Source organism: Lagenorhynchus albirostris, chromosome 10 (assembly GCF_949774975.1).
Source record: "Lagenorhynchus albirostris chromosome 10, mLagAlb1.1, whole genome shotgun sequence".
Lineage (NCBI taxonomy): Eukaryota > Metazoa > Chordata > Mammalia > Artiodactyla > Delphinidae > Lagenorhynchus > Lagenorhynchus albirostris.
The window spans coordinates 406,514-432,457 of NC_083104.1; the positions used below are offsets into that span (position 1 = coordinate 406,514).

Below are 25,944 nucleotides of genomic sequence, written 5' to 3' on the forward strand. Positions count from 1 at the left end.
AAAGGGGGTCCGCGGGCCACACAGAAAGCACAGGGGCCCAGAGCGTGTGCCTGGATATCTGATGTCCTGCAGCCTGGCTGTGGGACCTGCAGGGACTCCTGGGACGTCTCTCTGCCCTCGTGAGCCACCTGCCCACCTGGCCTGAAGGTCCAGGGCTCCGTTGTCCTGGAAGCAGCCCTCACTTGAGGCCTGGTGGGATAGGAGTTGGCAGGGCCTTGGGGTGGGATCTCCAAGGACTGAGCTCCAGGCGCCCCGGCTGCCTCCCGGTCCCCCCACCCCCCGACTCTCCCAGCGGGTTTCCTGGGACCACCTCCCAGACAAGCTCATCTCCAGGTCTCTTCCCGGCGGGAATCCAAGGACGAACCAACAGTCCCCTGAGGAATTTGGGGTGTGAGAGGCAAAAATACCCTCCCTAGTATAGCACAGTGACGTGGCTAAGAGGCGTCGGGAGATCACAGGAAGGAGGTTGAGGACCCGTGCCTGACACCCCCCGGGGGCGACAGTTCCCAAGCAGAGGCCGAAGGAGGCCGTGCAGAGGGAGGCTGTGTGGGACGGGGTGGGCAGGAGGCCGGGGGCGATGAAGGCACAGCTGAGCGGCACTGCAGGGCAGGTGGGCTCATTGTGGGAAGAGGCCGAGGGCCCTAAACTCCCGTCACTTTGCGGGGTCAGTCTGCGCGGGAGGGCAGGGCTTGGCCAGCCCGTCACAAGGGCCCCCGCCCAGCAGGTCTGCCCACCGGTCCTGACACTGGGTGGGCATGGAGGGCAGGAGGGAAGGGGGTGGCGCCAGGGCTGCTGCCACCAAACTGAAGGCCATTTGGGGAAGACAAGGACTGGCTGGGAACAAGGGTGGATGCCGTGGTGGCAGAGTGACAGCAGGAATCTGGGACAGACATGAGGAAAGGTATAGGCAGGGTCAGGCCTTCCTTGTGCCCCAAACATCCCCCAGTGGGCTATCCGGGTGCCTGGACTCATCCGTCAGAACTTTAATGATAACAATAAACTTAGTAGCAGCAAACACCTACTGGGCTCCCCGTTCGTGTGCTGAGGGCTTCACAAGGACCTTCCTGTTGTCCTCCGACCTGTGAGGCAGCACTAATACTATCCCCACGTTACAGATGAGAAAGCTGAGGTTCATAGCTTTCCTAAAGTCAGCTTGCTGTGAAGTATTAACCCCTGCCTTAGTCAGATTAGGGTGCTATAGCAGAACGCCAGGGACTGAGCTGCTTAAACCACAGAAGTTTATTTTCTCACGGTTCTGGAGGCTGGAGGTTCCCAGATCAAGGTGCCTGCAGGGTTGGTTTCTGGCGAGGCTCTTCTTCCCGGCTTGTAGACGGCCACCTGCTCGCTGGGTCGTCACAGGGCCGCAGCTCCTCGTTAGGACACCAGTCCTAGCCGGGCCCCCCTCCATGACCTTAGTTAACCTTTATTGCCTCCTTATAGGCCCCATTTCCAAATACAGGCACGCTGGAGGTCAGGGCTTCAGCATGTGAATTTTGAAGCCACAGCTGAGCCCATAATATCCCCTAACACTGTATGGAACTGTATTATTTGCAAACGTCTTTCGTGTCTGCATTTCTTACATTTCCATCCAAAAACTACAGTTTGGGCAGAGTAGCTCTTCGCAAAAGCTACTCACTGCTTGGAATCTGGCCAGGGCTCTGGACACCCAGCGCTCTGGGCACCTGTAAACACCAGTGAGAGGGGAAGCGAGGGGGCAAACTGGTGCACGCTGCCTGCCACCTGCCGAGGCCCCAGAGAACGGGCCCCACGTCCTGGCACGGCAGCCATCCTTTGGAGCTTGGCTGCGTCTGCCCCTTTGCAAGAGGGCTACATTCTCTCGTGCTTTCTCTACTACGGAGGTCAACTGTAAGTTGCCATTTATCATTATGCTTTTGCTGGTTTATTTTTCTTGTCGTAAAGCTAAGAATAAAATGAAATGTTTCTTGTGCCCATAATTATACTGAACCAAGACAGCCACAAAATTTACAGAACCCAGGGCAAGAGTACAAATGGGGGCCCACAAGGCACATTTGCATTCATAGGAATTGCAAATGAAACAAACAAGTTGTAAAAGGGGGTCATTCTAATTTCTGGCCTTGACAAATGTACCTCCATAGCAACTTGGGAGGCCACTGGACTTCCCAGTGGCCCTGTGGGAAGGGAAAGCCCGTGTTCCTGGACCCGTTTCTTCTTTGGATTGCTGATCTGGGCACATCAGCGGAAGGGGCTTGGAGCCAGTGGGAATTCCTGGGTCCCAGGTAGCTGGAGCAGGTCTACAAAGTTGAGAGCAGGACTCCTGGCTACAGGTGACATGAACCCTGTTTCATGGGGAGGGCAGGAGGGGCCAAAGGATGGCTGGCCCTCTGAAGTCCAGGCGCCTGGGGAGCTCCAAAACCAGACATGGATCAAGAAGGCCACATGTCCTGAAAAACAGAGTGCACGTGTGTCTGACTCTGGAGAACTCTGTGTTTCACACGCAAAGTTGTCTTTTGTTGAAATAATATAGTGCAGTATTTACTGAGTCTTGCTAAATATCTGGCCTCCATCTGCACTAGATGGCCCCTCCCCTGCCTGGGACTTCCCTCCGTGGGACCACATTCTGGCTGTGACCCTGAGCAGGCTCCTAGCAAACCCTGCAGGTGAGCTTTGCCTGAGACTCCCTCCAAAATCTCATCCCTCCTCCCACCTTGGCTAGAGCAGGGCAACGGTCAAAAGATAGTTTGGAGTGCATCGAGGAAAGCTGAACCGTTGGGTATTATTAACTTTGTCAGGTGTGATGCTGGTATTATGGAAAAGTTTCAGAAAACAGGCCTTATCGATTAGATATTCAAGTATTTACAGGTGAAATATGTCTGCTGGATGCTTTAAAATTACTGCGGTAGGAAGAAAAGGTGTGTGCGGGGCCCAGGATTTAGATGAAAAAAAAAAAAAGGCACGATGCAGCGCATGCCCGCGGCCGGCCCAAGGGGCGTGGGGCCATTTTACTGCCCCGGGCCGCCCGAGCGTTTCCGGGACGACACCGACGGGGGAAGACGGGCCCTCACGCCCCTCCTCCGGGCCTACCCGCGGCCCTGCAGCCGCCAGAATCCTGGGGAGCCTGCCCTGCAGCCCGGGAAGGGGGGAAGGCGATCTGCGCGGCCCAACCGGCCCTCCCCCCGCCGGTCCCCCCAGCCCCGCCCCAGGGCCTGTCCCGCCCCCGAGACCCCGCCCAGAGTCCCGGTCCGCGCGGCCGGGCGGAGGGGCCGGGGAGCGCGGGCTCCGGCTTTGGGGGCGGGGACTCTGGGGGCTGGGCGGGGACTCCGGGTTTTAGGGCGGGCTTTGGGAGAAGGCCGCAGTCCCGCCTCCTCCGTGGCCCCAGCGGCCTTGCTGCTCTTCCAGCGGAGCCGCTTCTCGCCGCCGCCCGGGGCTATCCGGTGAGTGCGGCTCTGCGCCCGATGAGCCCGGGGCCGGGTGCGCGGAGGGGGCGGCCCGGGGCTCCGAGGGCCCGGGGCCGGGTGCGCGGAGGGGGCGGCCCGGGGCTCCGAGGGCCGGGAGCCGGGTGGAGCAGAACGTACGCGGAAGAGGCAGGACTGGGGGAGCAGGGGGCGGTCCGCGCGGCCGGGGCCTGGGGAGCGGGATGGGGACCCCCCTCGGCCCGGAGCTCAGGTAGCTGTGGGGCCCGCGCCCACAGCACCCGGCGTCGCGCCGACGCCTCGCTCCCCACCCCCACCAGTGACGGGAGAGCACCAGGTGGGTCCAGCGCGGCCTGCCGTTAACGGCCTTCCAGGTGATTCTGCTGCGGGGGAGTTAAAACCGCTGAGTTAAGACGGCAGCGCCGCTGAGGGTTTGTGCTGGGGGTGGGACAGGCCACGAGTCCTCTGATGCGGATGCATTAGTGCCCTGTGTCTTCACCACCCTAAGGAGGTGCAGAAGTTTAACTTTTCCAAGAACACACGTATAGAAGGGGAGGAGCTGTGTGGGGTGAGGCGTGTGTGGTGAGGCGCGTGTGGGGCGAGGCGCGTGTGGGGTGAGGCGCGTGTGGGGGGTGAGGCGCGTGTGGGGTGAGGCGCGTGTGGGGTGAGGCGTGTGGGGGGCGAGGCGCGTGGGGGGGGTGAGGCGCGTGTGGGGTGAGACGCGTGTGGGGTGTGAGGCGCGCGTGGGGTGAGGCGCGTGGGGTGTGAGGCGCGTGTGGGGCGTGAGGCGCGTGTGGGGCGAGGCGCGCGTGGGGCGAGGCGCGTATGGGGTGTGAGGCGCGCGTGGGGCGAGGCGCGTGTGGGGTGTGAGGCGCGCGTGGGGCGAGGCGCGTGGGGTGAGGCGTGTGGGGGGCGAGGCGCGTGGGGGGGGTGAGGCGCGTGTGGGGTGAGACGCGTGTGGGGTGTGAGGCGCGCGTGGGGTGAGGCGTGTGGGGGGCGAGGCGCGTGTGTGGGGCGAGGCGCGTGGGGTGTGAGGCGCGCGTGGGGCGAGGCGCGTGGGGTGAGATGTGTGGGGGGCGAGGCGCGTGGGGGGGTGAGGCGCGTGTGGGGTGAGGCGTGTGGGGGGCGAGGCGCGTGTGTGGGGCGAGGTGCGTGGGGTGTGAGGCGCGCGTGGGGTGAGGCGCGCGTGGGGTGAGGCGCGTGGGGTGAAGCGCGCGTGGGGTGAGGCATGTGGGGTGAGGCGCGTGTGGGGGGTGAGGCGCGTGTGGTGAGGCGCGTGTGGGGGGTGAGGCGCGCGTGGGGTGAGGCGCGTGTGGGGCGAGGCGCGTGGGGTGTGGGGGGTGAGGCTCGTGGGGTGAGGCGCGTGTGTGGTGAGGCGCGCGTGGGGTGAGGCGCGGGGGGTGAGGCGTGGGGGCTGGGTGGAGTGGGTGCTGGGCTTGGGGGTCCTGCTGGAGCCAGGCTGGTCACCGCCGGCCTGGCTCAGGCGCTTGCACGGAGGGGCCGTTGGTGCCGAGCGCAGAGCGACGTGTGTCTGTGGTTGTGTCCTGAGGGTGGGAGGGCAGTGGGCTGAGAGCTAGCGGGTGACTTGAGGTCAGGGAGCTTGTTTTTGAGGCACATCCTAGAGTAGGCTCCTTTCCCAGCAGACGATCCTGCAGAGGCTGAGGGGAGAAACTGAGTGAGGACACCTTGCAGGTGGCGTCCTTGAGCAGCTGAGCTGGGCCTGTCCGCCGTGGGCGGGGGCAGCGGGGCAGTACTGGCCGGGCCATCCTGGGGTCTGGTGAAGATTAAGGGGGTAAGGAATCGCCCCACGAGCATGGGAGTGGGGTCGTTACTTTTGAAGAGATGAGGGACACGGCCCTGAAGCGCTGGGCCCATAACCCTGTTGTGCCCAGCGTCCTCCCTCCTGTGGGTTCCACGAGGAAGGCAGAGTGGGGACCCGAGACCCCGCCGGCAGCTTTGAGCACGGGCGGTGCGCTGTGGGGCAGGCCTGGACCCCCCTCCCCCTCCGCTACCGCCTCTGCGCCACGGCCCGACGGGGCGTCCTGGCTCAGATCCCCAGCATCGCCGAGAGTGTGGCAGGAGTTTAAAGCAAGGGGTCGGGCTTAGAGGTCGAGGGCCAGAAGCCCACGGCGGGGTGGAAGCGGGTTCCAGCCCCCATGAAGGACCAGGGCTTGGGTCCCCAGTGAGGGCGGTCCCTGCGGGTGGGCCGACCAGCGGGCGGCCCTGGGCTGCTTGGCAGGAGGTGCAGGGCAGGTGGGAATAAGCAACTCCCAGACTTGTTAAGTGGTTTGCTGCCTCTTTGAGCCAAGCAGAGCCTGCCCCGGCCGCAGTTCTGCAGGCTGGAGACGAGGGGCTCCCCTTTGCCTCCATTCATTGTGCCCAGGGCACCCCTCTTCTGCCCAGCACCTCCTCTGCTGCCCCTGGGGAGGGGCTGCGTGTTAAACAGGTAGCCACGTGCCCCTGCTCTTCCTGAAGCTAGAAATCCTCTGGGAAAAAAGTTTACCAGCAGCTGGGTGCAGTAAGCCCACCACCTCATTCCTCACCTGAAACCGTCTGGGGTCAGCTATCGAGGATGACAGGAGAAGGCATAAAGGCATCTCTACTGAAGAGAGAGGTGGAAAGGTGTATACATTTTATATTTAAAAACACCCCGGATCTAGAACACTGATTTAAAAAAAAAATACAGTATGAGTGTGAGAGTGTGTGTTTATGTGTACATTGTGTATACATATGTGTACATGGTGTATATATATGTGTTTGTGTACATGGTGTATGTGTACACTGTGTACATTAGAAGGATATGTGTATGTGTACACTGTATGTGTGTGTGTACATTCGAAGGATATGTGTATGTGTACACTGTGTATATATATATGTGTATGTGTGCATTGGAAGGATATACACTAGACTTAGCATTAGTGATCTTGGAGCAGTAACGTTGAGGAATTAAATTTATTTATATCTTTTTGTATTGTGTAAATCTTATTTCTCATGAACACGTTACTTGTGTAATAAAAGCAATCAAGTTTTTATTTTGGAAAGGAAAGTAAGTTGGATGGTCCCTCAAGCGTAGAACAGGTGAATGGATTGTGGTATATTCACGCTGTTGCTTTCTGTGTAACAATAAAATGAAACAGATTCAGCAGTGTGGCTGAATCTCGGAAGTATAATGTCCAGTGAAAGAAACAAGACATGAAAAGAATAAATGGAGTGTGATCTTACTGATCTAAATTGCAAAGTGAGCAAAACACTACTGTGGGATCCCCCCTTACCCATGGGGGATACGTCCCAAGACCCCCTGTGGATGCCTGAAACCACGGTTGTGCTGAACCCTGCATCTACTCTGCTTCTTCCTGTACCTATATACCTGTGATGAAGTTTAATGTATAAATTAGGCACAGCATGACTACGCTTGTGCTTGGGGGCCGTTATTAAGTAAAATAAGGGTGACTTGAACACGAGTGCTGTAATACCATGGCAGTGGATCTGGTAACCTACAAAGCTGCTAAGTGAGTGACCAGCGGGTGGGTATGCCAGACAAAGAGATGATCCACGTCCCCAGCAGAACAGAGCTGAACAGTGTGAGCTTTCCTCCCACTGCTTAGAACAGCATGCAATTTAGAACTTATTTCTGAAATTTTCCATTACTTTTGGACCATGGTTGACTTCAGGTAACAAGTCGTGGGTAAGAGAGGTGACTGTCAGGAATTCACTGCCGAGGGCGTGGGATCAATGCCTGGTCAGGGAATTAAGATCCCACAAGCCATGCGTGGTGCAGCCCCCGCCCCCCCCCCCCCCCCCGCAGAAAAAGAGTAAAGGGAGAGGACCATCTGTTGTTTAGCGCTGTAGTCATAGTTGGTAAAAGTGAAGGAGAAATAGAACAAGCTGAGGTGTGATCGTGTCTCGAGTTAGCACTGTTCTGGCGGGGAGTGGTTATTTCAGAGAGTCTGCAGAGGCTGGGAGTGTTCTGCGTCTTGCCCTTATTCCACATATGATTCATACTTTTTATTGAGATATAAATCACATACCCCAAATCCACCCTTTAAAATGTACAGTTCCGTAGAACAGAAAACCCATGTCCACAGAGACTTGCATAAGAATGTTCAGAGCAGCATTATTCCTAACAGCCCAAAGTAGAAACAGCCCAGATGTCCATCACCTGGAGGAGAGGATAAAGAATATGTGGTCCAGCCACATGATGGAATGTTACTTAGCTGTAAAAAGGAGTGCAGTACTGATTCGTGCAACCACATGGAAGAACCTTGAAAACATTATGCTAAGTGGTATCTTAATGTGGTTTTGATTTGCATTTTCCAAACAACTAACGTTGAGCATCTTTTAATGTGCTTGCTTATTGGCCATTGTGTATCTTCTTTGGAGAAATGTCCATTCAACTCCCTTGCCAATGTTTAAATTGGGTTTATTGTTGAGTTGTAAGTGTTCTTTTTATATTCTGGAAACTAGATCCTAATCAGATATATGATTGGCACATATCCTCTCTCATTTTGCGGGTTGTCTTTTTACTTTCTTGATAGTGTTCTCTGAAATATAAAACTTTGAAATTTTGATGAAGTCACTTTTACCTAATTTTTCTTTGGTTGCCTATACTTCAGATGTCACATCTAAGGAACTGAAGCCTAATCCAAGGTCACTGTGTTTTCACCTATGTTTTTTTCTATGTGTTTTATAGTTTTAGCTCTTAGGTTAGGTCTCTGACCCGTTCTGAGTTAGTTTTTGTATGTGATTTGAGGTAAGGAACCAAATTCGTTCCTGTGCATGTGGATGTCCTGTCGTCTCAGCACCATTTGTTGAAAGGACTGTTCTTTCCACCTTCAGTAGTGTGGGCATCCTTGTTGAAAATCAATTGACTGTAGATGCACGGGTTTGTCTACCGACTCCCAATTCTGTTTCATTGATCTGTATTTCTAGTCTTACCCCAGGACTACATGGTCTTGATTACTCTAGCTTCATAGTTAAGTTTTGAAATGCTAAAGTGCGTGTTCTCCAACTTTGTTCTTTCTTCCAAGTTTGTTGAGGATTCTGGGTCCCTTGCATTTCCATATGAATTTCAGGATCATCATGTCATTTTCTCCAAAGTAGGCCACTGGAATTTGGACAGGGATTGCATTGAATCTGTACATCAGTTTGAAGAGTGCCACCATCTTAACAGTGTTCACTCTTCCAACACATGAACAACATGGAATATCTTTCCATTTGTTAGCTTTGTAAAACTTTCTTTCAACAATGTTTTGCAGTTTTCAAGGTAAAAGTTTTAAACTCCTTTTGTGAAATGTGTTCTTAAGTATTTTATGCTTTTTGATATTATTGCAGGTACTACTGTTTTCTTAATTTTTGGATTGTTCATCGCTAGTGTACAGAAATAAAACTTAACTTTTTTGTATCAATTTTGTATCCTACAACCTTGCTGTACTTGTTGATTAGCTGTAATAGTTTGTGTGTGTGTGTGTGTGTGTGTGTGTGTGTGTGTGTATGTATCCTTTAGGATTTTCTGTGTACAAGATCATGCCATCTCTAAATGGAGGTAGTTTTACTTCTTCCTTTCCAACCTGCATGCTTTATATTCACTACTGAAGTCGTCTGACCTTGGACTTTTCTTTGTAAGAATATTTTTATTACTAATTCAGTCTCGTTATAGGTCTTTTAGTTAAAAAGAATTTTTTTTTCTTGAGTTAGTTTGGGCGTTGCTAGGAATTTGTCCATTTCATCTAGGTTTTCTAATTTGTTGGCATACAGTCGTTCATAGTATTCCCTCATAATTATTTTCAAATTTATAAGTTTGGAAGTAATGTCCCCTCTTAAGTATTTGAGTCTTTTCTCTTTTTTTCTTGGTCAGCTAAAGGTTTGTCAATTTTTTCAATCTTTCCAGAGACCCAACCTTTGTATTTGTTGGTTTTCCCTATTGTTTTTCTATTCTTTGTTCCACTTATTATCACTCTAATCTTTATTACTTCCTACTTCCTACTATTTTTTCAGCGGGATGGTGGTGATTCTGCTCTTCTTCATTATTTTTCTTAAGGTGAAAGATTATTTATTTGAGCTGCCGAAGCGAGCACTGAGCTCTTCTTTTTTAACATTGGTACTTACAGATATAAATTTCCCTCTAAACACTGTCTTCCCAGCATTCCATAAGTTTTGGTATGTTGTATTTTTATTTCTCTCAAATAATTTTCTGATTTCTTTTGTGTGTTCTTCTTTGACCCATCAGTTATTTGAGCATGTTTTTTAATTTGCACATATTTGTAATTTCCCAAATTTTCTTCTGTTATTTGTTTCTAATTTCATTCCATTGTGGTTGGAGAACATACTTTGTATGATTTCAGTCCTTTTAAATTTGAGACTTGTTTTCTCCCAGATGTGTGGTCCATTCTGGAGAATGTTCCATGTGTACTTGATAATAATATGTATTTTGCTGTTGCTGGGTTGGAGTGCTTTGTTTTCTATGTCTTACGGTTCTTTCTGTTCCTTTATTCTCCATTACTGCCTTCTTTTGTACTAGATCTCATGTATTTTCTAGTGTGCCCTAACCTTTATCATTGTATTTATATATATGAGATATTTATAAGATATATATATATATAATATAGTTATTTTTAACTCAATAGCAACTTAATTTACTAGTATATACAAACTTTGTTCGTATATAGCTCTGTGCCCACCCTTTTGTGGCCTTACTGTCATACAAGTTGCATCCTTCTACATTGTGTGCCCATCAACACTGATTTATAACTACTGCATTATGCAATTGTCTTTAAATCAGATACAAGAAAAGAGTTACTAACAAAAAAATAACGCTTACACTATTTTGTAAAATATGCCTATTAGTTACCCTTGCTAATGCTCTTTATTTCTTCATGTGGACAAACAGCTGTCTGGGTCCTTTCATTTTAGCCTCAAAGTCTCCCTTTGGTATTTCCCCTAGGGCCGATGTGCTAGTGACAAATTCTCTCTTTTCGTTTATCAGGAAATCGATTTCACCTTCATTTTTGAAGGATAATTGTGCTGCCCATAGAACTCTTCCCAGCGCTTTCAACATGTTATGGCTTCTTGATTTCTTCTGGCTCCGTGATGTCTGATGAGAAAGAGCCGTTAATATTACTGAGGATGCCTGTACACGATGGGTCATGCTTTTCTTCTTTAGACATGGTTCCTTAAGTTCTTTGAACATATTTTATTTATTTATTATTTATTTATTTATCTTAAAAAGACACATTTATTCAGCGTCATGATCAGACTATTACACTTAGCAATCAACAGCATGGGTGCAAAAAAAAAAAATCTACATTAAAACCCTTTGCTGGAATGCTTTACACTTTCCACGGAACAGAAACTAAAATAACCTGTTATACAGTTAGTCACAAATACAGTCGTCGAGTTTTTTGCCCGTACCCATGAGTATTGTCTAAAACATGTCTTCTTTGTAGCAGCCAGGCCCTGCCACCACTGTGCTTGGCTGAGTTCACAGATCCGTTGTAACCTGTAGCTTCCCTGTCACTCCTCTGGCTCTCCTCTCCTGCTAAGCTTTGTTTCCTGGCAGTAATCAAAACCGTCTGCCACTGCCACAGCTACTGCTGCTGCCGGAACCACCACAGCCACCTTGGTTTTGGGGTTTGGCAAAGTGTTGGCCTCCACCACCCTAGGGGCCAGAACTTCTGCCTCCAAAGTTTCCTCCTTTCATGGGTCCAAAATTTTAAGATTGATTGTTTTAACTGCCAAAATCATTGTAGCTTCCACCACCTCCAAAATTGCTTCCATCATTACCAAATCCATTATAGACATGCCCACTGCCACCATATCCACCACCACCGCGGCTGCCACCAAAGCCACCTCGACCACTGAAGTTTCCTCCACGACCAAAGTTGTCATTCCCACCAAAACCACCTCCACGACCACCACCAAAGTTTCCAGAACCACTTCCACCTCTTTGGCTGGATGAGGCACTAGCCATCTCTTGCTTAGATAGGGCTTTCCTTACTTCACAGTTGTGGCCATTCACAGTGTGGTATTTCTGAATGACAATCTTGTCTACAGAGTCATGGTCATCAAAGGTTACGAAAGCAAAGCCTCTCTTTTTGCCATTGCCTTGATCAGTCATGATTTCAAACACTTCAGTTTTCCCGTACTGTTCAAAATAATCCCTTAGGTGATGTTCATCAGTGTCTTCTTTAATGCTACCAACAAAAATCTTTGTCACAGTTAAGTGGGCACCAGGTCTTTGAGAATCTTCTCGAGACGGCCCTCTTTGGTTCCACAACTCTTCCATCCACCTCGTGTGGCCTTGCATTCATGGCTGCACCCACCTCCTCCACAGTGGCATATGTGAGAAACCCGAAGCCTCTGGAGCGCTTGGTGTTTGGATCCCTCATTACCACACAGTCTGTGAGCGCTCCCCGCTGCTCACAATGGCTCCTCAGACTCTCATCGGTTATTTCAAAGCTCAAACCTCCGATGAAGAGCTTCCGCAGCTGTTCGGGCTCTTTGGGTGACTCTGACTGAGACATGACGGCAGGGGAGGGGGGAGGAGACGTCAATGATGCTTACTCGGCGGTGTCCACGAGCAGAAAGGCTGAACGTATTTTAAATAGCTGATTTAAAGCTTTTGTCTAGTTAGTCTGGACATTTAAAATAAAATAATGGGGCACCTCTGGAAATCAGATTCTCCCCTCTTCTTCTCAGGGTCGTTTGTTATTGCTGCTTACTGTAGATGTTGTTTGTTTCATGACTTGTCCGAACTAATTCTTTAGTCTGTTTTCTCTATTGTATGTGGCACTGAAGGCTCTGCTTAGTGATTGATGGAGAATTCCTTGAATGCCATGCCTGGTGCCGACAGGTCTCCCAGTCCTTGCCAAAGGGGCCCTGTGTGCATGTCAGGGCATCCCTTCAGCCCTCACTCAGGTAGTTGGTAGCCCTACCCTAGCCTTCACTTCCTGCTTGTACTGAGCCTCCAGATCAGTCAGAGGTGAGAGCTTGGGTCTCCTCGGGTATTTCCTGAGCATGTGCACAGCCCAGTGCCAGTGGCCTTCTAGTGTCCTGCGATTGTATGGGACCTTTTCAAAACCCAAGCAGGCATCTCATTCCACAGCTTTTCCTTTTAGACTTTTTGGCTAGTGTGTTATTAACCCCAACTATTATCTACTGCCTCAGGCAGCCAAAAAGGGAAAAGGCTTTTTATACGAAGCAAACCACAAGTCAGGTGAAATACAGAGTCTGCAGCTGGCGTCTTCTGGTGAGCTACCTGATGTCCAATAGTGACAGTTCTTTGGGAACGAGGCTTTGAGAAAGCTCTGGCCCATTCTCATCTTTCCAGGCAGTTGGTGTTTAAGGCTGCTGCAGAGCTGGAGAGCAGGGGGTGGGACTAAGGCAAGTTCAAACATTACAGACGTCGTGGGCATCATTCTGTGGCTGTTTATGCTGAGATTCAGCATTTTTTCTTGAAGAAATATGTTGCTGCAAGCCTTTGATTAATATCCATAGTTCTGAAAAAGAAGATTCTGACAGTTTTAGTTTTCTTGTTGCTTTTATGGAGGAAAGAATTTTCAGAAGTCCTAATACCTCCAGTTTTGCTGACTCCAGTTCATATATATTTAATGTTCACTTCTGTATGTACTCTCCCCCCAAACATGTGCGTATTAAATTAAAAACTGTTGTAAATCCGGGTTGCAGGAGGCCATGTGGAGCAGGCTCCAAGGGAAGGGCTGTGGATTAGACAGAACGATGCAGCCTCTGCTGGACAGAAGGGCATGAAAACCTACAGGCTGTCAGCCCCATGGGGGTCAGGAACTCTGCCCTACAACCCCTGTTGCTTTATGTCTCCCAGATTAAGGCTGCCAGGGGCTCAGCTGTACTCAGATGGACGGGATGGAGACCCGACAGCGGAGGCCAGAGGAGCTGGGCCTGCTGCACGGCCTCAGCACAGGAAGACTCCTTGAAGCCTCGGAAGATGGACTGCTGAGTGTCCCTGAGAGCCAAAGGGTGGCCCCTAAACCCCTGGGGCCTGAGCTCAGCAGGGAGACCACCTTGTCCATTGGCCTCCAGGTGACAGTGCCCTTCCTGTTTGCAGGCCTGGGACTGTCTGGGGCAGGCATCCTTTTGAACTATTTCCAGGTAAGAGGGGACTAAATGGGGATGGTGGGGGTGGGGTACTGTCTAGTGTCAGCCTAGGGAGTAGGCAGGTACACATTGTGTCCAGCTTGGGGACAAGGGGCAGGACCTTCTCAAATACCATTTTTCTAAAATTTGGGCAAGATTCTTTTAGTTACTGACGTCAGAGACTAACTTTAACCCAGGTTAAGCTTTAAGAGACAATTATTAGCTCATATAATTGAAATATCTGAGGGGCTGGATTTCAGGCCTGGCATGATCCAGGTACTTAAATGGTATCAGGTTACTGGCTCTTTATCTGTCAGCTCCGTTTCATTTTCACGGAAGATTCTGTACTTAGAGGGGAGGGTGGCCCTTGGCAGTCAATCCTTTGTAAGTGTGCTCTTAAAAAAAAAAAAAAAAAAAAAAAAAAGCTTTCCGCGTCCCTCACTGTGGGCGTTGGGACAGAGCGGCGCAGTCCGCTCAGAGGGTTCTAGGCCAGCTGCTTCATCACGGACCCCACCACCGCCGACCCCACTCCTCATTGAAGAGGAGATGGAGGGCCAGAACAGCGCCATTGCCGCCCGCGTGTGCAGGTCCTGCATTTGCTTCGACTGCAAGAGGCAGAGCGACCCCAACTTCAGGAACAGGCTGCGAGAACAAAGAAAGAAACAGAAGCTGGCCAAGGAGAGAGCTGCACTTTCCAAGCTACCTGACCTTAAAGATGCTGAAGCCATTCAGAAATTCTTCCTCAAAGAAATACAGCTTAGTAAAGAGTTACTAGCTCAAGGTGAACTTGAGAAGGGTGTGGACCATCTGACAAACGCAGTTGCTGTGTGTGGACATCCACAGCAGTTACTGCAAGTGTTGCAGCAAACTCTTCCACCACCAGTGTTCCAGATGCTTCTGACTAAGCTCCCAACAACTAGAGAATTGTTAAGTGCTCAGAGCTTGGCTGAAGATGATGTGGAATGAGAAACAAATGTCGGCATAATCATCTCAATTAAAAAATATTTTTTAAATCTTTTTTAAAAAAAAAGAGGAGAGAGACTTCTTGGTCAATACCCACATCAGTCTCCAAAAATTGACCCTGCTGTCGAGTGTCCACTCCTGTTCCAATTAGTGCTTCCTGAGATGACATTCCCTGCCCGGCAGCTTGACTTCTCTTGTCGTCGCCCTATGAGGGGAGACAGGCCCCTTGATTTACACCCTAACAGAGCCCCATAGCGTGAGGAACTGGGAGTAACCCATCAGACAACAAAGCTACCAGTGTACCATCCCTTTCTTTTTTTTTTTTTGCGGTACGCGGGCCTCTCACTGTTGTGACCTCTCCCATTGCGGAGCACAGGCTCCGGACGCGCAGGCTCAGCAGCCATGGCTCATGGGCCCAGCCGCTCCGCGGCATGTGGGATCTTCCCAGACCAGGGCAAGAACCCGTGTCCCCTGCATCGGCAGGCGGACTCTCAACCACTGCGCCACCAGGGAAGCCCACCCTCCCTTTCTTGTTCTTTGAGTATCAAAAGCCCCATTCCTTCATCAGCATGATCGGCAGAAGTCCTCCCTGGAAGAGCGTGGTACCTGAGAATACTTGAAGCCATTAGTGGCCAGGTCGTCGCTGTTGGTTGGCAAGGAGCTGAGAACACAGACTGTCTGGAATGGTGAGCCGGGAGGAGCGGCAGCCTCTGCCCCTCTTGCTGTGGGCACTCCGTGCCCAGGGAACTTAGGCCTGCCCCTCACTGATTTGGAACCAGTCAGGGTTTGAGTCCCAGTCTGCCACTTAGCTGTAAGGCTGGTGCTTTAAAATTTTTAAGACCAGCACTTAAAAATCAAGAGATGTCACATAAAAATTCAAGTTCCCGTTTTCCCTTGAAAATCTGGCAACTCTTCCAACATTGGACCCATATTCCCTCACAGCCACAGTTAGTAGTCACTGCCGTCTCGGTGTCCACGGTCCCCACCGTCCCTCGGTCTGCACCCACTTCATTCCACTACCTGCCTGCCCCTCCCCTGCCACCTGGGGTCTTCAGTGACCCTTCCAGCCCATGCAGTCCAGTTCCTCGTAGCGTCACAGCACTGGTGACAGCCAGCTGCCATTCCAGGTTCCTCCCAGACCTGCTCAGACCCCAGCATGGCTACGTGTCACGCCAGAGTCCCTGCCCTGGTGTGATCCAGCCCCAGGCCCCTCAGCCCTCTCCTTCCTCCAGTGACCTGGTGCCCTGCAGCCCCATATCCTTCTTTACCCTGTGGTGAGTCACACCGCTGCAGCCTCCAGAGCGCCTTGGGGCCTGGCTTCCGCGTGCCAGGAGTTCACATGCCGCAGACCTCCCCCAAGAATTCCCTCTTCCACCTGAAGGCCGCCAGCCTCCTCGCCACCCTCCTGACTGTCTCCCTGAAGTCTGTTCTCTGTGCCGCGATGTTCAAAAAGCCTATTTCATTGTGTGTTCGGTATAACACCACTGAGCATGTATCCCCTGCACACGCACATGTGCTCACTGCTACATACGGACACGCGTGTGGAGGTCACGTACATATGCGTATTTATACACACATTGATTGATACATGTACATACTTGTCTGTAAATATATAGACATATGAGTCCCCTGCACACGCTGGTTTATAGGTTGCACTTCGAGCGGCAGGTAACAGAACACCGTGTGGCTTGGAGCCCAGACTCCAGAGCAGAACCAGCTGGGTTTGCGTCTGACCCTTGTCACTGGCACAGGCTGCCCTGTGTTCCTGGTTTTCTCCTCTTAAACCAGAGCTGAGGGAGAACTGTCCAGGTCGGGCTCCCGGGAGGGCTGTGACATGCGGTGCCGGGGCCTTGGACTTGGGCCTCGCCCACGAGGGTTTGTGGCCGAGTTTGTGGCCGACGTTCTTATTCTCCTCGATACTCCATCACAGGTGGTTCTGTGCTGATGTTTAAGAACTTACACAAAAGCTGCAACTCAGATAAGAATTAGAGATACCTGTTCTAGTGTTTCTTTCCCATGCCTGGGGGCAGGGCCTGGCCAAGCAGCCCCACGATGCAGCTCTCCCCAAGTTTTAAATCTCTGTGCACTTGCCTACTGCCTCTGGGATAAAACCCAACCTCCTAAAATGCATCTGAACATCCTGAGATCACCTGGCTGTATCAGGATGGTTGCAGCCACAGGTACCAGAAAACCCGACTTACAGTGGGGTAAGTAGGAAGAAAATATGTCATCTCCCAAAACAAGGTTTCCAGGATAGGGCGATTCTGGGGTTGAAAAGTCGTGTCACCGCCAGCCAACGATGTGTCCGAGGACCCGGCATCTTCCCAAATCCTGCTAGTCAGCCTCCACAGGTCAGCTTTGTCCTAGAGGCGTGTCGTGTCCAGAGGGAGAAAAGCAGACCGTGTTCTGGTTCCTCCTTAAGTGCAAGGAAACTTACCTGGGGACTAACTCCCCAGCCTCTCCCCGGCCAGATGGGAGACACATCCCACACGAAAGCCACATGTAGGCAGAGGGAATGGAACAGCGTGATCAGCTGGCTTAAGTCATGGTCCGAGGGGTGGGTCCTGCTGCTCCGCGGCCTCACCTGGGCCTCCTCTTCCCCCTCCTGTGTCCCTCGGAGCCTTTCCTGGGACGCCGCCCCCAACATCACTTCCTGGGGCGTTGCCTCTACCTCCTCAGTTGAATGAGACTCCGTGAGCCCAGAGGCTGCACTTTTTTTTTTTTTAATACATTTGTTTTTCTGGAAAAGTAAAGCATTCACGTGCCCGAAAGGTCAGCATGTGCACAGGGACAGGACGTGCTCCTTGCCTGTCCCCAGGCTCTCGCTTCTCCAGGGCAGCCAGGACCTGCACCTTCTCGTCTGCCTCTGCATTCCTCTCACCCTTTTACGCATGTGATGGCACATACAAACTGTTGTGTGTTTTGCTTTTTTCACTTTACAGTGTATCTCAGAGGCTATTCTTTGTAAATATGTTAAGAGCTTCCTTTTTTAAAAAAGATTTATTTTTTTTTTTTTATTTTATTTATTTTTGGCTGTGTTGGGTCTTAGTTGCAGCACACAGGCTTCTGTCTAGTTGTGGCGTGTGGGTTTTCTCTAGTTGTGGCGCGTGGGCTCTCTAGTTGAGGCTCACAAGCTCTGCGGCATGTGGGTTCTTAGTTCCCTGACCAGGGATAGAACCTGCGTCCCCTGCAATGGAAAGTGGATTCTTTACCACTGGACCACCAGGGAAGTACCAAGAGCTTCCTTTTTTTTTTAATGGTCGTTCAGTATCCCATCAGGCAGACACACCAGAGTTTATTCACCTTTTTTCTCTGATGTTTAAGTTTCACAACTATGTTAGTTTGCTCGGGCTCTTGTAACAAAGTACCACAGATGGGGTGCTTTAAACAACACATTTATTCTCCTGTCCCGGAGGCTGGATGTCTGAGATCCAGGCGTCAGCAGGGCCTCTCTCCTTGGCATGTAGACGGCCGTCTCCTCCCCGTGTCCTCACGTGGTCGTTCCTCTGTCTGTCTGTCTGAGTCTCCTCTGACTATAAGGGCCTATTGGATATGGGCCACCCCCCCACTTCCAGCTTCCTGTCTCCAAATACAGTCCCATTCTGAGATGCTGGGGATTGGGGAGGGGCACACAAGTCAGCCCTTAACAACTTAGAGCAGCACTGCTGACAGTGGCACGTTCTTTACACGCCTGGGTGAAGGAGTGGGATGGATTGCTGCAGGTAGAGCTGCTGGGTCAAAGGGCATAGGCGTCTGTAACCATGATAGATGTGGGGCTGCTCCCACCTCCCTTAACGGTGTTATCTTCAGCCTCTGCGATCTTTCACCACCTGGCAGTGGATCATACACTGTATGCTGTGGTCTCTGCTCCAGGGAGTTAGCTGTTCCGGGGCTCAGAGCTTAAGCAGCCTCTGTGTCCCACGGCTGCTGTGGGACAGCAGTCAGCAGAGCTGGGTTTCCGCTTCAGGTGTCGTGATGCTGCAGCCGAGGGGTCAGCGTGCTGAGGCCTTCATCCCTTCCCCTTGGGCATGTCCAGCATGGCAGCTTCATCCAGGTGTGGGGTCGGAGAAGGAGACCAGCTGCTAGCAAGGTGGGTCCCAGGAGCAGCATCTTTGCCGGCTACTGGACGCGTCAAGTCCCTGAGGTCAGCTCACCCTGGGGGTCGTGATTCAGAGGCTGGGATCCCCGGAGGCCGTCACTGGGACCGCCAGCGGTGTTCACTGTAGTTGGATTTGCATTTCTCATCAGGAGTGAGTGAGGTTGAGTATCTTTGGATATGTCCTTTGTCCGTATTTCTGAGGAGTGGTTTTTGTTTTTGTGTTGATACTTCGGGGCTCTTTACATTTTAAGGAAATTGGCCTTTCCATTGTGATACGGATCGTAAATATGTTTCCCATTTTTCCATTTATCTTTTAACGTTGGTTTTGGTGGTTTTTTGCTGTGCGTGTACTTTTTTCTGTAGTTAGATTAACACACTGTCTTTCGAGGCTCCGAGCCTGCCTCCTCCTCAGCGACAGCGGCTGCCCCTCATGCAGCTGCCTTGCCCCCCAGGCCCCTGCAGGCCACACAGGCCACAGGTCAGAGGGCGCCTCTCAGGCAGGAGGAAGCCCCACTGTGTCGTGCGTCTGCGCTCTGCATTGCGTGCAGTGAGAGTTCAGGCTGGCCGTCCGCGGACACTGAGCTGGTCTGCAGAGGGGTCAGAAGCCCCGGGCCCTGAGTGTGGGTGGGCGTAAGGGGAGGGAGGGCGGGTCCTGCAGGGGTCACGCCTTAGCAAAGATGCAGGGTGGCCTGAGAGGCTGGGAGGGCAAGCGGGCAGCTAGAGGGCAGAGGCGAGGGGTGAGAGCTGAGGGAAGAAGCTGAGGCTGGACTGGGTGACACATGGGTGAGGTCAACCTGTCCATCACCTCCTGCCCCAGGGTTGGGGGGAAGCTGAGCACACAGCACTGGCCGTGTTGAGCACTCACGTGCGCTCACAGCCAGGGAGGGCCTTCAGGGCAGCGCTGGGTGCAGGGTGAGCCGGCTGGGGGGGGCGCCCAAGCCTGCTGCCCACTGCCCCCTGGATATGAAGGGCTGCTTACCCTCAGGCACGGAGTGGAGGCCACTCGGGGCCTCTGCTCCCCCCATGCCACAGCCACGCACGGCCTTGCACCCCATTGACCCTGGACGCCCTGATACCAGCCTAGACCCGGTGTTGACCGGGACCTCCAAGGAGTGGGCTCTTGACGGGACGCAGAACTTACAGGGACCCCTTGGTGGCCAGTAAAGGCGATTGAGGGGCCGGTGTGGGTGTGCCTCCCCCCGGGGCGAGTCTATGTTCGCCGGTACCTGCGGCAGTGCTGCCGCCAGGGGCTCCTCTTGCTGCCTTGGAACTGAGCCGGAGCTGCGGGAGGGCCGCTCGGCCCAGCGCCGGCCTCGGGCGAGGGGGGTGGGGGGGTGGCTGTCCCCCTGAGAAGTGGAAGGACGAGGGTCCCGGCAGGCCTGTGGCCTTAGTGCAGGCAGACACATCTGTCGCCCTGTGTGTTTGGAGTGTCCGGAAGGCGGGGTTCCCAGACTTCCCTCCCTAAACGAGATGGCCCTTAGGCCGTGGCCCAGGCGTCTAAAAGGCACAGAGCCGGGCGGCCGGTGCTGAGGCGCTGCCTGGAGGTTAGGCACCTGTGCTGACCGCTGGGTGGCTCGGGTCCTGCACCAGGGACACCCGGTCAGGACGGGAGGGTGGTGACCTCCGCCGAGCACCACCGTGACACCCACGAAGTGCACAGACCCCACTGGGCCCACCCAGTTGATCTCGGGGGCTCCCAGGAGCCCAGGTTTGGGGGTCACCTCCTCTGGTCTGTGGCATCTGACTCAGGACAGGGAGGCCGCCCCCTGTGGGTGGGATGTGCCAGAGGCCCAGGGTTGGCTCCCCGCCCCGTATTGAGGCTTCCCTCCTTGGCCACTGTGCCTCCCAAGGCCCACGGGCAGCCGGGCTGCGAGGGCCCCCTTCCCAGGAGAGCAGGGTGTGTACCTGCGTCGTGGCTCAGCTGGTGGACGGCGCAGTCCGGGGGAAGTTTCTGGCGTCAGCTTAAAGCTCTCAGTGGTCCAGGGACCCCGGAGGCTCTTGAGGGTTCTCTTCAGCGGAGGTGTCTCTGGGGCCCAATGGGGGTGCTGCCGGCTCTAATGGAGCCTCTTGTCGGAGGGGCCCCTTCAAGAAAGGCTGCTCGGCAAGTATGGCCTACATGGGCAGGAGTAAACTTTGCACGTGAAGACGGTCACCTCCAGAATCCACAAAGCCCGCACAGGTGCTGGGCTGTGTTCGCACGTCAGGATGAGCTGCTCCCGGTGAGCAGAGGGTCTTAGGGGTCTGAGCAAGGGGAGGCTCGCTCTGCGAGGGCGGTGGCAGCCCATCCTCTTTGTGGGGGGCTCCTCTGTGAGTGTTCGGGTGTCTCAGGGAAGGTGTCCCATGAGTCTGTAGAGGGGCGGCCATCGTGTAGCGCCAGCCCCGCGGAAGGTGCGGCAAAGGCCCGACCTGCAGAGAGCCTGTGGCTGCAGGTCCGCCTGGGAGAAGCGAAGGTGAACACGCCGAGGGTGCTGAAGTGGGTGCTGAGCGGAGCGTGCTAGCCAGATCCGCAGGGCACAGCGTTCACCGGCTGCTGCCTGGGTGTGGTCAGTGTCCCGACAAGACTAGATGTTGGGTGTGGGGCCCACAGCACGGGACCCCAGCTTTACGGCTGCGGTCACCACTGCGAGGCAGTTTGTCTCTGCCAGGTTTAAGAACGGAGCTGGGCGGTCCAGTGGAGAGCAGCAGGTACCCCCTTCACTCAGTAGGCCTCGCGAGACCAGGTTCAACCCCGAGGGCCAGTTTCAACGTGGTGGCCTGCGTTGGGCTGCATTAACAGTTTTAACCGGGGAGGGGGGTGCCACGGGGTCCCCGTACGTCAGCCAATTTGTAAGTCAGGCTGGCAGCAGGGGTGCCTGATTCGGTCCGTTCTCAGTCGTTCCGGCCTCGGGGAGGTGGTGACCCCGGGGCGGCTCACGCACAAGCCAGCCGGCGGGGCTCCGTCCCTGGCGGCCTTCACCGTGTCGGGAGCTGTTCAGTCAGCGGAAAGCAGCTGGTCAGGCTGCCGGGCGTGCGCGGTCAGGGGCGGGCCGTCCTGTTTGTGACGCCAGCTGCAGTGACGGCCTTCTCTTGAGGGACCTGCATCTGGACAGGTGAGGTCAGAGTTCATCAGCCCCACACACCAGGCCCGGGGGAGGATGTGCCTCCCACGTGGGGCCCTCGGGGCTGCGCTCAGGAGCGCCAGCTCCCAGAGGCTGTGCTGGCGGGCGTTGTAGGAACACGTACCGGTTCCCCTGGGGCTGTGACTGACTTGTTTGTGTTCCGCGGGCTCCTCGGGGGTCGGGGCGGCGGCAGTGGGGCTGCCCCAGGCCCTGCTGGCTTTACCAGGTGTCCAGGCAGCACATCATAGGAATAATGTGGGCCCTACACGGCTCAACTCGTGGAAGGCTGATGGGTCTCTTTCTGTCTGCTTCTACAATGCTGCTTGTTTGTTTGTCCACACAGCACACACAGCGCTGTGCCGGACGCCGCGGTGGACGGGGTGCCGGGCCTGCTCTTGGCCGTCACAGCCGAGCACGGAGCGACAGGGGCATGAGTCGGGGTTAGGCAGCGGCAAGGGCTACGGGGAAACGAAGGGGCAGAGCTGGGTGACGGCTGGAGCAGCCTTGAGGGGGATGCCGGGAAGGCGTCCCTGGGGAGGGGGCTCTGGGCTGAGGCCTGTGTGGCGAGGGGGCTGGCCGGCCGGGGCAGGGGCACTCGGTCCCACATGGTCACCGGCAGGTGCGTTCTGCCAGCCGAGTTGGAAGCAAAAATGAAGACGACCTTTCCTGTTGCTGAGAACGTAACTGCCTTGGTCTCTGGGACCTCAACAGGATGGGGGGATTCAGGCCTTTAAGAGTGACCGTTTCACTCAGAACCAGCCCAGGCTCAAGGTGACCCGCGAGAGGGCGGGAGGCCGTTGGGAAGGTGTGCTCCCGGGAAACAAGCTGTTCCCACCCAGGACCCCGAGCCGGACCTGAGGCCCGGCCGTGCGCCCGCCCTCCGCGGCCCTTCCTAACTGTCCCGCAAGTTGAGGGGTTGGGGAGGTTCCGATGCCGCAGCTCTCGGTGCGCTTCCGGAGCGCCTGGTGGTTCTGAGCAGCGTGAGCTGAGACCCTTTTGGTGGGGCGGCGGGAGGAGGGCACCCAGAGCCCTCTGGCACCTGACCCAGATTCCTCCCGAGGCCCAGCACAGCCCCTGAATGCAGCTCAGGCCCTTGGAGACTTTGCACTGTGCTGCTGAGCTCCTGTGAAAGTCACATTCCCGATCTCGACTGTGAGCCAGTGAGCTGTGTTGACATATTCTGTTCTCAGCTTGCATATGGGAAAGTACTCTTCCACACGTGATGGCATCTTTTATTTGTTTTTGGTGACAGTTTATTTTTTGATGGTTATAAAAGCAAATAATCACAATAGATATATAGAAAGTTATGAAATAAAGGTCACTTAGGATCCCACCACCTAAAAGTACCCGCTTTTAGCATTTTGGTATATAACCTACTAAATTGTTCACTGCTTGTGTGTGTGTGTGTACTTATTTCTCATTATTTTTTAAACAAAAATGAAAAACAGGGGCTTCCCTGGTGGCGCAGCGGTTGAGAGTCCTCCTGCCGATGCAGGGGACACGGGTTCGTGTCCCGGTCCGGGAGGATCCCATGTGCCGCGGAGCGGCTGGGCCCGTGAGCCATGGCCTCTGAGCCTGCGCGTCCGGAGCCTGTGCTCCACAATGGGAGAGGCCACAACAGTGAGACGCCCGCGTACCGCAAAAAAAAAAAAAAATGAGAAACATTTTTGTAATGCTTTATAACCTGCTTAATTAGGGATCTTTCCCATATGTAATCATGCAAGTGGTTGTCTATTTCCACATCTTCTGTCCTGATGAGAGTGGTTCAGGGACCCACTGTGTATGATTTTATGTTGTATTATGACATTCGATCGCATTTAAAACTATAAAGAGATCACAGGAGGTGCTGAAGCCAGGAGAAGAAGGAAATCGCTAGTTGGGGGGCCTGTCCAGATGTGGGCCTGGGGACTGGGGCTGCCAGTGTCCAGAGTGGGCCCGCTGAGAGGGGTCTGTCTTAAACGAGCTAGCAGCCTTAGACGCATCAACTTCTGCCACACTTTCCTTAGAAATGTGCTGTTTCTCTTAGCCTCCTGCTGGTTCAGACTCCTGTGTGAACAAACGGACCCTCATCTCAGAGGCGGGCAGCAGCGGGGGCAGTGGGCACTGGAGTCGGGGATCGAGGTCCTGGCCCCGCCTGTGAGCCTGACTCGGGGGTGGTCATGGGCAAACCCTCGCGGGGCCGTCAGCTTCTCATTTGCAAAACCGGGACCTTTGCTTCCTGGTGCATGGCTCGGGGGTGCCTTGAGAGTCTGGTGATGGACGGAATGTGACGTGTGCGCACGTGAAAGGGCACGGGTGGTCAGCTGTGGCCTGAAAGCTCAGGGAGAGTCTGGGCTGCGCAGGGAGCTTAGGAGTTGCTGCATTATCTGAGAAGGTCCCCTTTGCTCCTGCTGTGCAGCAAACCGCGCCTGACTCTGTGGCTGGTGGGAAGCCGGCTGTCAGTTTGATCTCAGATCTTTCGTTTGGACGCCACTCAGCGAGCAGCTGGTGGGACACACAGTCCAGGACTATCCCCTCCTGTGACAGGACGGCTGCTGCTGGCTGCCCACGGGGCCGCAGCCAGAACACACCTGAGCTTCTCCTCTGCGGGGTGGCGGGGTCCCGAGCGCCAGCATCTCCGGAGGTGGGCAGTGGAAGCCGTCAGGACCCCAGGATCGGGGCCCAGAACTGGACAGGGGCAGCGTCTCCTGCGCTCACACACAAGGGGCCGACAGACCTCAGCCCTCGCTGGGAAGTGGGGCTCCTTCTGTCTGGCTCCTGGGAGGGGCTTCATGAGAAAGTGAAGGGGACGAGGAAGGATGCAGTGAAACATTGAGGGCGCGAGGGAAACGGCCGTCAGGGTCTGGCTGGAGTTGGCGAGGAGGGAATCGGGCTTGGCCAGCTCAGTGGGATCTAGGGTGGTGAGGGCTGGACTCCAGGCTGAGGGCTGGGCTTGAGCGTGGGGTGGGCTTTCCGAAGGAGGGGAACCGGCCGAGGTGCACAGGAGGCGTGAGTGAGCATCCAGCCCGCAGCTTTGGGCTCCTGCTGGCTCTGGCCTTGACCCTGCTCAGCTCTCCCTCAGGCCTGGACACTGTCCCCGGCACCTGTGGGATGCACAGTGGACACACTCATTCATTTCACGTAGAGACCCCCTTCTCCTCGGTGCCGGGACGGCAGCTCAAGGCTGGTCTAACCTCTGTCGGCACGAGCCTGGGCCCCTAAGAAGCACCTTACAAGTCTCTGTCCTTTGAGAGACAGCAGGGCTGCATTCCTTCTGTGAACACAGCCTCTTCCTGTGGCCGTGAGCCCCTCAACACCTAGGTCAAGTGGCCGCAGGGCACTGCTTCTTTCTTGGGGGCCTGCAGGCCTCTCGACCTTGAGGGGTGACAGTCCTCAGGGGCTCAGACCTGGCCCGAGGAGCAGGTGCTTCAGGCTGAGATGTCCCCAGGCCCCGTGCGGCCTCACGAAGGCCGGGCCTCACGTGGCTCCGGCTCTCTGGTCCAGCCCGAGTCAGCGTGGGCCGGACAGCTGGACGCTGTCAAGGTCGCTCCAGGGGACAGGGAGCCTCCTCGTGGGAGGCCAGCCGAGGGAGGTCCCACCGGACACGGCAGCCACTCTGGTAGGAGAACCTGATCTTCGGGGAGTGGACAGCAGGAGTGGCGGGGCCCTGAGCGAGGCTGAGTCACCCGGCCTTTGTTCCTCACCGTTGGCTCTGGCCCTCGGCCGAGGGGCAGTGGAGACTGTCCACAGCACGGGGCACCTGGCAGCTCTGCCCGGGTGGACTCCTTAGGAAACGCATCCTGGTGTGGGCGGAGGCCGGTGTTGGGGGCGCCCAGGCTTGGACATCCAGGGAATGCGTCACCAGCCTGACCATGGTGGTCACCCAGCTGGACCTGGAGCTCTGCTTTCAGGGCACGAAGCTGCGAGGCTTCCGCTGTGAGTTCACCCGCTGCCCCCGCGGCGTCCTCCCCGAGACCACCTTCACCATCGTGGGCCAGGTTGTGGTGCCCGTTCTGCTGTCTGGCCTCGGCATGGTGATGGCTGGCCTGCTGATGAACACCGTCCAAGTGCGTATGGCGAGGCGGGGGGCAGCATGGGCCCCGGGGTGGGGGACCAGGCATCACACACAGGACAGGCCCCTGGGTCGGGCAGGGGACGGGGCTCGGGGGGTGGCAGGAGTGTCCTCCTGGAACCTCAGTGTCTGAGAGTCACAGAGGCTTCTGACGACCCTCCACCGTCAGCCTGCATGAGACTCCTCAGCCTAGGAGCTCTAACTGTTCTCCTTCCAGCAAACGCAGACCCATTA

General features: G+C 54.5%; 1 protein-coding gene and 2 pseudogenes across 2 annotated transcripts in view; 2 read left to right on the top strand and 1 right to left on the bottom strand.

Moving 5' to 3' along the window:
• The first annotated feature begins 3,343 nt into the window (after positions 1-3,343).
• The window catches only part of SLC41A3 (solute carrier family 41 member 3), a 66,431-nt gene continuing 43,830 nt past the window's right edge, over positions 3,344-25,944 (top strand). Inside the window, exons 1-2 of one of the 2 annotated variants that reach the window (XM_060160956.1) lie at positions 3,344-3,413; positions 13,228-13,514. In XM_060160956.1, the coding sequence (XP_060016939.1) occupies positions 13,260-13,514 (255 nt within the window). In that variant the 5' untranslated portion in view covers positions 3,344-3,413; positions 13,228-13,259. Of the gene's footprint in view, positions 3,414-3,624; positions 3,730-13,227; positions 13,515-25,944 lie in introns of those variants that run through there. The other variant, XM_060160957.1, reaches the window with a different exon arrangement.
• Positions 10,750-11,911, bottom strand: LOC132527810 (heterogeneous nuclear ribonucleoprotein A1-like; annotated as a pseudogene).
• LOC132527814 (mitochondrial import receptor subunit TOM20 homolog) lies at positions 13,784-14,465 on the top strand (annotated as a pseudogene).